We start from the raw sequence: 10,244 nt of genomic DNA, 5'->3' as shown, positions 1-10,244 counted from the left end.
GAAGATTATCGGTAAACCTACGTGTATCAAGCAACACAGTGCAGCACTGCTAGTGGTAAAACTCCTCGCTTTTCAATAGTGGCAAAACTAGACAAGATTGGAAGCGTTGCGGGTTCGCAAGAATTTCATTACCTGCGAACTTGACTCGCTGAAGCGAGGCAGCATCTTGAGCAGTACCAGTACTTATTGAATTTTGCAATCTCTCTTGACTTTGTTTTGTTCACTAACGTATGCAAATGAAATCGTTATGCTTATAACGCCTTTCACCTTGTTGTTTCGCTTTCCACAGACATCACTCCAAGGATACGCTTGCTGATGTCGTCTACCGTAGTGTAAGCTTGTCGCATAATCAAACATCGGGTAAGCAGCTGCTTGCGCGAAGCACCAGGATGCTGGAACAAGGTACACTCACCACCGTCAACGAATCCACGCCCGCCGACACGCTGGACGATAGTGAGGTGTACGGCAGTGTGGTGTACGGGGAAGAGTCCTACACCTCGCTACCGTCGGCACCATCCTCCCTGCCGCACCAGCCGGACCAGATGCCCTTGAGCGAGTTCGAACTGCTCGAAGCGCTGCTCAACTCGTCCGCGGGCGGACCGATGGGCAGCTTCTGGAACGCGTCCGCCACCGAAACGCCCTACACACCGTACGAGCTGCGGCCCGAGACGTACATCGTGCCGATACTGTTCGCTGCCATCTTTATCATCGGCGTGCTCGGCAATGGGACACTTATAATCGTGTTCCTCAGGCACCGGGCAATGCGCAACGTTCCCAACACGTAAGTACCGGTTTGATTTTAATCATGCACTCCTGGTGTGTTGTTTCTAGGTTTGGAAGGTAGCGATGAATTGGGATGCATTCTTCACGTGCTCTTAATTTGCACAGACTTGAAAGCTTCTGAGTAATGTATGGCTTTCGGGGATTAATTGACGATGAAAGATTGATTCAATGAAAATTCGCTTAAAGACAATACAAACAAAAGAGTCACAAATAAGATAATCGGTTAATGACTTTTCTATGAACTGTTAAGCTTGTTTGCTACACTCATAACGTGTAGAAGTCACATGGACATAAAGCAGTCACATGGACTTTTATAGTCAGCATGCTCTTGTTCCATAAGCTTAACAATCATGAATTGAGTTCATGTTTTCTAAGTCTGGGACACTACTTCTGTGCAGCTTTTCATTCAATGTAAATGCTTGAATTTATATACCAAGCGCTAAATTTGTTTTACCATTTGCTCGTATACACCATCCATCCTTTCTCCGTTGACCTGATCACCCGATTGTACCAGTGCCTGCAACACCATCTAGCTCGCTTTTGTGTCACATTTAATTAAAGGTCACCAGCCACACTGAAGCATTCATTGGATAGTTGCCAAAAGCGCTCCTTCATGTCGTTTTACCATCACACGGACGGACTGTGTAGCGAGCCAAGGGTTCGGAGGGTTCGACAGTGTAAAACCGGTTATGGGAGAAACAATCTCTCGCGCAAACGTTGCCAATGTTCGTACGAAAGTGCCATCGATGGTGCTAATGGTGGCCAAAAATGGGACAGAAAGCGTTCCATGCTTAATTATCCGCTGTTCGGTGAAACTTTGGATTTCAAGTGGAATGCCAACCAGCTTCGGAGCGAATTTGAATGGAGCCGAAGTGCATGGCGGTGTTTCGGTGTTGCGAGAGAAATTTCCTCTAATGGCTATGCTTTTTTTTACACAAGAATGAAGTGATGGCTTTTTGTGTCATTATTTCAAGAATCATTATAGTGAAAATTTTATGATCATATTCTACGAGCTAACGTTTTCTAGCACCGTGTCGAAGCGCCTACATGTATGCAATCTGCTTGACTTTTGCTGTTTATTAAAGTTAGCCTTCATAGAACGTTGTAACTTGCCTTATACAGTATTGTTAGGTGTTAGGAGTTTCTTTCTTTAAAAAAAAGACAAAAAATCATGTGCAATCAACCAAAACATCAATGCAAAGGCGTTTCCTCGAACATTCGATTAATCTTGTAAACGATTCGAGTACACAGCATTGAGTGGGCATGTTAAACATTCCTTGCAAATCCATAGAGCATCCCGGAACGCAAAATTACTTGTCACCGTACCGAAGCATCGGAAAATCGTTCCAAGAAAATTAGGTAAAGCTTCCATAGAACTTCCAACGCCGCTTTCTGTCACCGAACGCCTCTCACCCGTCGTCCATTCGTTGCGTAGAGAACGCCGTACCGAAGCAATTACTGCATTTCGGGCCTTTATTATCAGGAAGCGCGCCATGATAAACTTTCTGACAGGTCAATGAAGCCTATAAATATGAACTTTGCTTTGCGCGTCATTTTACCTCCCGCGAAGCAGTGTTCGCTTTTTTTCATGCTCGCGTCCATGCGCGGTGTCGTTTCGAAAGTGCCAGGGAGGAAGGGAAGCTACTGAAAGGCTGAGTGGAGTGGGTCTGGTGCGAGGAATAGCATCATCCCGCGCTGAAGCACCCATAAATCAACCACTTCTGCAAGGACATATTTTCGGGAATTATGACCAGGTTGGTCCATCACAAAGTCATATTAAAGTGAAAAAGAATGTTAGGCTTGTTGGCGGTGGTTTCACAGATCGATATGGTCATATCATCTGGCTCGAAGAGCTATGGACTATTGTATGCGTTCCATTTCATGAGAAATGTAAGCAATAATTTTGCTATTTTTATGAACGCAGAGTTTAGATTTTAAAATCAGATCAGTATCTTCCTAGAAAGTTTAACAAGCTGACCTTTCAATTATTGGAAACTAAACACGTTCTATTTGTGTAATATTTTCCACGATTTTTCTGACGCATTGCCTGGAAGCGTGATATACTTTCACAACGATCCATATGCGTAACGTTGAATGCTATTAGATAGACCCACTGGTGAACGGCCTTTGATTGGTAGGAAATGTCGTCGGATGCTGTATTCTGCTGTATTCTTGTTCATGATTAGAATTCCCATTCGGGCGACAAGCAACCAACCAAAACGCCAAGGAAACCAGTCAGCCGGGCTTACCTTACGGTAGTCGCACAATCGAAATTAATGTGCTCTGTGGTGCCTTATCCGTTAGGCGTGGTCGATGGCTGGGTTTTCCCGTTAGTGGTGGCGACCGCGTTCGAATAAACAAGCACGATAAATGCAATTTACGGTGTCTGCTCGCTCTTGTTCCGCTGTCTCATCTCGCCCTGTGCCCCCGGTCGTTGGCGCTTTCTTCGAATTGACGTTTTTTTTAGAGGGATTAGTTTTGTATTGCAGCGTTCTGTTGCGTACTTGTTGGTTGCAACAACAAAAAGTTGATAGCTCTCTGCAAAGTGTTATTATTTCGCTTTGTTTTGCTCTTTGCCGTACCACGATACGTTGCAGCGAACAATAAAATTACAGCAGTGAAACAAAAAAGCAAAAACCACATCACAACGTTTATCCATTTAGTGCACCCGGGAACACGTGAACGGGTCAGAGTGTATGGACTAATGAGCGTGGCGCGTTGAAGCCGCTGCAAGCGCGGGCGTACGACCGGATGAGAAGTTGTTCCCGGAATGGGTGGAAAAGGTTTACCGTCACCTTTTCGCACGCCACATTTATTTGCTGCGTGATCTAATGTGTGTTTGAGTGTATACGTGCATTTGACATGGTTTGTTATTTATGGTTACCTGGCTGAGAAAAACAAGTTGTTTTCCTTGTCGGTATAACGGTGGAAGGCCTGATACATAGAAAATCTCCTTTATAAAGAGCTTAATGTGGGTTGAAAGTGTTCAAGCAAGCTCAAAATGTACTAAAATCATATAAATTACATACAATTATTTAAAATTATTTCAATCTTTGCCATTAGCGCCTAAATGTATACAATACATGAAAGCCTGCAATGTTGCAGTCAAAGGAACCATAAAATTATGGTTAGACATCAAATATTATTTAAACTGCGTTACGATAATCTAGAAAAGTCCATCTACGTTTCGTTTATAAAACATTTTTCGGTTGCATTCCGTTGTCCTATTAGAAGAAACGTTAATCAAATGCAAGTGCATCGCAAGTGGAACTACATGAAGCAAATAAAAACCATTCCATTTCGCCGTCCACGACTTAGGACTTTACGGTGAAACAGTTTCCGGTCACGGTATGACTCTAGCTCGTAATTTCATCAATTATTAGCCTCACCATAGTCAAACGTGTATCGTTTGACCCGTACAACTTACCAGACCAGCATCGGTTTTTGCTGTTTCCTCTTTTCCCCCCAGCACAGCAATGCAAACCGAATGCTCCACCAGCACACCGTAATGTTGTAAGTGGAACAGTATCCGTGTCACGTAATATCGAAGCACGAGCAGTATTTGCTCTGTGGTGTTGGCGTATTTTCTTACAGTGCCCTTCTGCTAAGTGCAACCCAATTCGACGCCAACACATTCCAACGGCAACTGTACTGTTTGTACTAAATTAATTAACTACCATGATGCTCCGCCCGGATGCTTGCCGTGTTGCCGTTCCTTTGTACTGACTGTTTTTTTTTTCTCTTCTGTGTACTCTTTTTGCCTGCAGCTACATCCTATCGCTGGCCTTAGCCGACCTGTTGCTGATCGTAACGACCGTGCCGTTTACGTCCATCATCTACACGCTCGATTCGTGGCCGTGGGGCAGCCTGCTCTGCACGTCGTCCGAGTTCATCAAGGACGTGTCGATCGGCGTGTCCGTGTTCACACTCGTTGCCCTTTCCGGCGATCGGTTTTTTGCCATCGTCGATCCGCTCCGGAAGTTTCACGCCCACGGTAAGATTCGCTGCAGGAGTTTGCTGTTCCGTTGATGATTGTTGATAAAGTTTCGCTGTTTAATCAGTGTAGTTTTGATTACCGGGCCTGCAGCTCATGCAGGTGGAATGTAAAAACTTTCCACTAGGCCCGTGATTTCCAAGCACACACACACACATACACATTTGTTCCATCACGTATACTTTATAACACTGAGTGCGTTACAAAACTGAAGCAAAAATGCTATTCTTCGTTTCACTTGCATCTTCTCATCCTAGTGCTGGAGGAAATCATTTCATTACCTTTTTCCACTCGATACACACTCACACACACACACGCGCACACATGTCTTGTCGTACCGGTTCGGGCCGCACACGCACACACACTCATTGCAGTAGATCCTTTTCTAGGTGGGGGACGGCGCGCCACACGGATGACCATCACGACGGCGGTATTAATTTGGCTGCTGGCCATCGCGTTCGCCGTACCGGCCATCGTTGGATCACACATCAAGGTAGGATCACTGGCGAAAGTCACGAGAAAAACACACGTATCTCATTGTAACGTTGGCTTATATTGTGTAAAGTATGCACAAGATTGGAAAATATAATGGATAGGGGGAAAAACGGTACCAAATTAGCACTAATGACAGTCGCTGTTAGTGCTGCTCTTGGTAGTAGTTGCTAGAGAGGTTATGCATTAATTTGCTAATGCATGAGAAAATGTGATTTATTGCAATCTATAAAAGTAGAACGTACAATTTAATTTACGTACAAAGTAATATTTAAATCATTCGTGAATGCAATGCAGATTGTAATGAATACATAATGAGCAATTAAACTACCATTTTCCCTTGTCATTTAATTAGCGCCTAAATGCATGCAATGTTTGTGTTACCTTGTTATGTTGTGCTATTTACTACCTTTTCAGCCATAAATTGGTATTCAATAATCAATATCACAAATATACAGTATACATTTAGGCGCTTTTTATTTAATTCAATACATTGTTTCAAAATTTGGGAAAAGAAGATAAATATAATTCGTACTGAATTTACGCTAATCTTGTTAAAAAACATTATTTATTTAAAAAAAGTCTTTAAATTCATCACATTAACTGGTAGCACAATAAGCTCGTGATGAAAAATCGAAACATTCTTACTGATATATTTGATAAACAAAAAACTAGCACCAATGTATGTCCTTAAACATAAGCCAACTTACTCGCCATTGTTTTGAGTAGAAAGATATTTGTTGGAGAACGTCTACATACTTACCAGTACTAGTGTGTTTGCGGCATTCGGTCACATTGACGTCCTTTCAAACACTCCCTTTTCCAGACCGTCGTCGTCAACAAGGACGTGTCGTTTTACTTCTGCTACCCATTTCCGGACGAGTGGGGCTCCCAGTACGCCCGGGGGATGGTGCTGGGCAAGTTTCTCGTCTACTACGCCGTGCCGCTGTTCATAATTGGCATCTTCTACGCACTGATAGCGCGGCATCTCATCCACAGCGCCAAACACGTACCGGGCGAGATGCAGGGCACCGTGCGACAGGTAAGTGCAATCCGTGCCGTACCGAACGTGGCGCCACGTTTCGCTGCCCTTTTCTCCTTCTCGTGCGCGTACGGTGAATGAAAGACGAGGCAGTCTCTGTAGTGCATGGATACAGTAATGTGGTATAGAAAATGGTATGCCAGTGATAGAAGATTGATAGTGAATAGGAGAATCCTGCACACTGAAGATGGCTGGCTTTAGTTGCACGAACGGACTAGCCCATGATGTGCTGGTTGTGGAAAAATGTGTTGCATAGAAAATTTAAACTAAACATCCTTTCGACGCACTGATCATCCTTCTAGCGTTGGTTCGAGTTGTCAAGTGTAAATTTTATTGCCAAGCTTGAACAATATTTTCTCTTCACTTTTTTATCTTATTTTTTTCAACAAAGTAGCTTCCCGCAAGCATAGACCCACTACTTCTCAAATAGTTGCTAGCAGGATCAAGTTATCCGAGTTGCTACGAGCAACGGCGCTGCTGCAAAGTCAATGGAAAGTGCACTGATTATGCAAAGCTTTCTTTGTGTTATGTTGTCCTTTAATAAAGCCACGGTCAATGTCTCTACCGTGGCAGAAATCTGATTGTACAGTTTGTGTACCTTTTTTCCACCATTCGCCCCGCTCGGCATTGCATTGCACTGGGCTGGGAAAACTTTTGTTATTTGTGTTGCGCTTAAACCTGCGGTTCAGTGACAAGTCGGGTAGGTAAGCAAAAGTTACCATGTGCACTTATTTAATCTTGCGAGCGCATCGCAGTGTTATTTACAGTTTCAAATTAATTTACTTTTCTTTTTACGCAAAGGTAATACTGAAAACATGCTAGGCTGTTATTTTACTTTTTGGCTTTATTTTACAGTTATCATGCTAGGCTGTTATTTTACTTTTTGGCAAATAAATCACACCATTGGTTCTCGCTGAAAATCATAAGCTTTTTGATCGATTTTGTTTTAATGTCCTGTTTTAAAACGTATCTGCTGCATTTCATTCCCCCCACATTCAAGTGCTGCCACGTAAGCCGGAGGATATTACCCGGCTAACGCGAACCGTTAAATGTGGAAGCTGCTTTCAATGCTTTTATGGATTTTTGTAGCCAGATTATGGGCGCCATATCAAGCCCGGGAGTGAAAGTTGATTGTAAAACTCTCTCCGCAGCAGACTGTGAGCTTTCAATGGCGGGCGGAGTGCGCTCCATTGCTCCAATGGCTGCATTTCCAGTAACCCAGCCCGGTAGAAATGGCATAATGCTTCAAGTGTGTGGAACATTGCGCACCAAGCAACAGACACCAACTTTCCCCCGTTATCGGTGGAAACAGTATAAAACGATAACAGGTGCTGTAAAAGTTGCGATTATAATCGGATGAACTCTTGACATGAAGCTGCACACTGTCAGAAGCAGCGTCATATTGAGCGGATTTAAAAACTGAAGGGCTTTTGTTGCGTGTTGCATACCTTTAGGCGTTTTTGTCTCATTGGCTGGTGAAATGTAGGACGTCAAGTCTGCAAAGTTATTATTATTTTTTATTTGTCAACTACAGTAAGCTCAAATCATTTTCAAACAGGGAACATTTATAAGAACTTTTTTACAAAGTAAACCTATTAAAAAAACCAGATACGACGTTCATTTTAAAAATAACCTTCATCACTAAATCAAAGTCAATAAAGCGGTGCACTCGGGTGTAAAATAAATACTTCCTACCCATGCGAATAGCGTGAATATACTTACACGTGGTTTACTTTGTTTTTTTCTTCCCTCGGACCGGCAAACTTTTCAACTCGAACACCGTGCCATGTTTATACGACGCCCACCATCACCCACACCCGCTGCCCGGTGAAATTTTTCACATGAAATCTCCACCGATCAACTTTAACATTTGGTGAAACTTTCCAAACGCAACGTGGGTAACACGACATACACCACCCACAGATCAAAGCCCGCCGGAAAGTGGCCATCACCGTGCTAGCGTTTGTGGTCATATTCGGTATCTGCTTCCTGCCTTCGCATCTGTTTATGCTGTGGTTCTATTACAAGTGAGTATCAACAACATCGCTGCGACGTTGAAATGGTGTAAATATTTAAACATGTCAGTTTGCGTTCTACTTGTAACATTTTTAACGTTTGCTCTAAGGAAGTGCGAACTGTTTGCGCCTAAAAGTAGGCAATTGGTGCTGCATTTCGTTTAGAACTGTGTATGTTTTTTTTTTCAAACGATTCATTAAAAAAAACCTTTATACATACAGATATCTTATAGATTCACATAAGAAAATGATTAATTAGATAATATAAAGAATATTGCTGTTGAATATTGAAAGCATGCATCGCTGGAAAATTCCAAAGCTTAAACGCTCACTCAACGTGAGAATTTATTTTTGTGTCTTTTAAATGCTTCAATTAATCTCTTTTTGCTCGCTTTGAGTGTTTTGAAAGTTCTAAATTCTTTTCAAAATTTTTATTTTACACTCTTCGTTCACGAGAACGAAAACTTTTTATTGTGATGTAAGACTTGAAAGAATCTTTCTCAAAGTGCAACGAACCACCCATGCGCAACAATGCATCAGATGTATGTACATGGCTTTATGACTTCTTGTAACCATCAACAAGGTGCAATTTTTGGTAATTTTCCTTATGATATTGTTTAGCAGATCATTTGTTATATCTTTTCATTAGCTGAAAATATTTTAAAACAATAAAGAAATTGTCTCTGGAATGAAGCAAGCACTTATTGTGGATTGTTAAATTGTCTTAAACCCAAAACTCGCACGGAGAAAATCGCTTTTTACACAGAATCATCATCTCCTTCAGAAGCTATGCCTTTAAATGCATAACTGTTAATTTCCAAGTTTAAACCAGCCATCAGTGTTCAACAGTGTGCCTTAACCCTTGCCTTGGGTATTCAACTTTGGCAACAGTTTGGCGGATATAGTTGTACCATAATAATTGCACAGCTAGATGAACAGCGAACGAAAGACTGCTGTAGACTTCCCATGGACGGGGTGCTCAACTATACCGCAGAGCAAAATCACCACAAAACACATCACAAACTGCCATGTCGTTCGTTACGAGTGGTTTGGAATTTGAAAAATGGTTGCTCTTGTTCCTGTCGTGAAGCATGAATCATTTCGGAGCTTTTGTTTGTTTAAATGAAGTTTCTCGGGTGCAAGAGTAACGTTACATCGCCTCCGATGGCTTTCGGTGCGGTAGAACCAAAGTGTTCGCTCCCTTTGAGTTTCCGTGATGCGTAACTTTTCCCTCACATAGGGCAATGATGGTTTGTGAGTTTTTTTTTCTGTGTATATTATTATTTTTATTTTGGGAATTAGCTGCAAGGTGATGTAAATAACGATGTGATCCGTTGCATACATGTTGTTTGAAAGTTTGGATGTACCTTCAAGGAGATGAATATATTTTGAAGATTGTGTAATGGAATGCAAACAAGTCCATGTGGTTTATATGCATGAGGTAAGCCAACATAAAAGCTATCAAAGAACATAGAGACTAAGCAAATGTAACGAGATTGTTTAAACGTTTTTATTTTGGACAGTCATACGGGCTGAACGTTCAACTGATGCAAAAAAGCCTAATTTTAAACAAATTCATACTAATGCCGCCCTCTGATAGACAAGCAAAAGCTTGATGGATTTTAAAAGACGGAAATTGCTTCAGCGTTGCGTCTAAACATTAACAAACGCTTCAACCATTTGGGGGGGGGGGGGGGGGGGGGGGGAAAGCGCACCATTTTACCGTGCCCATTCATCTTGTGGGAACACTTTAAAGAAGCATGTCGAAAGTGCTGGCGCTAAAATGCTGCCATCCATCAATGTATGCCTCACTTAAGCTCCCTGCTTGAATCCATAGCCGCACAGAAATGCTTGTTCATTTCTTACAACCGCAAAAACACAGAAAACCACAAATGCGTTAAACCTTCCACCGGTGATG

General features: G+C 42.3%; 1 protein-coding gene across 1 annotated transcript in view; it reads left to right on the top strand.

Annotated features, from left to right (window-relative positions):
* Positions 1 to 293: 293 nt before the first annotated feature.
* The window catches only part of LOC120959081 (neuropeptide CCHamide-1 receptor-like), a 28,103-nt gene continuing 18,152 nt past the window's right edge, over positions 294 to 10,244 (top strand). Inside the window, exons 1-5 of the mRNA XM_040382235.2 lie at positions 294 to 781; positions 4,551 to 4,777; positions 5,167 to 5,270; positions 6,096 to 6,311; positions 8,235 to 8,338. Coding sequence (XP_040238169.1) covers positions 390 to 781; positions 4,551 to 4,777; positions 5,167 to 5,270; positions 6,096 to 6,311; positions 8,235 to 8,338 — 1,043 coding nt within the window. The 5' untranslated portion in view covers positions 294 to 389. The remainder of the gene's footprint in view (positions 782 to 4,550; positions 4,778 to 5,166; positions 5,271 to 6,095; positions 6,312 to 8,234; positions 8,339 to 10,244) is intronic.

Source organism: Anopheles coluzzii, chromosome 3 (genome assembly GCF_943734685.1).
Source record: "Anopheles coluzzii chromosome 3, AcolN3, whole genome shotgun sequence".
In the NCBI taxonomy this organism is placed as follows: domain Eukaryota; kingdom Metazoa; phylum Arthropoda; class Insecta; order Diptera; family Culicidae; genus Anopheles; species Anopheles coluzzii.
The sequence above is the reverse complement of the archived record's forward strand: the minus strand, read 5'-3'. Positions and strand labels throughout refer to the sequence as shown.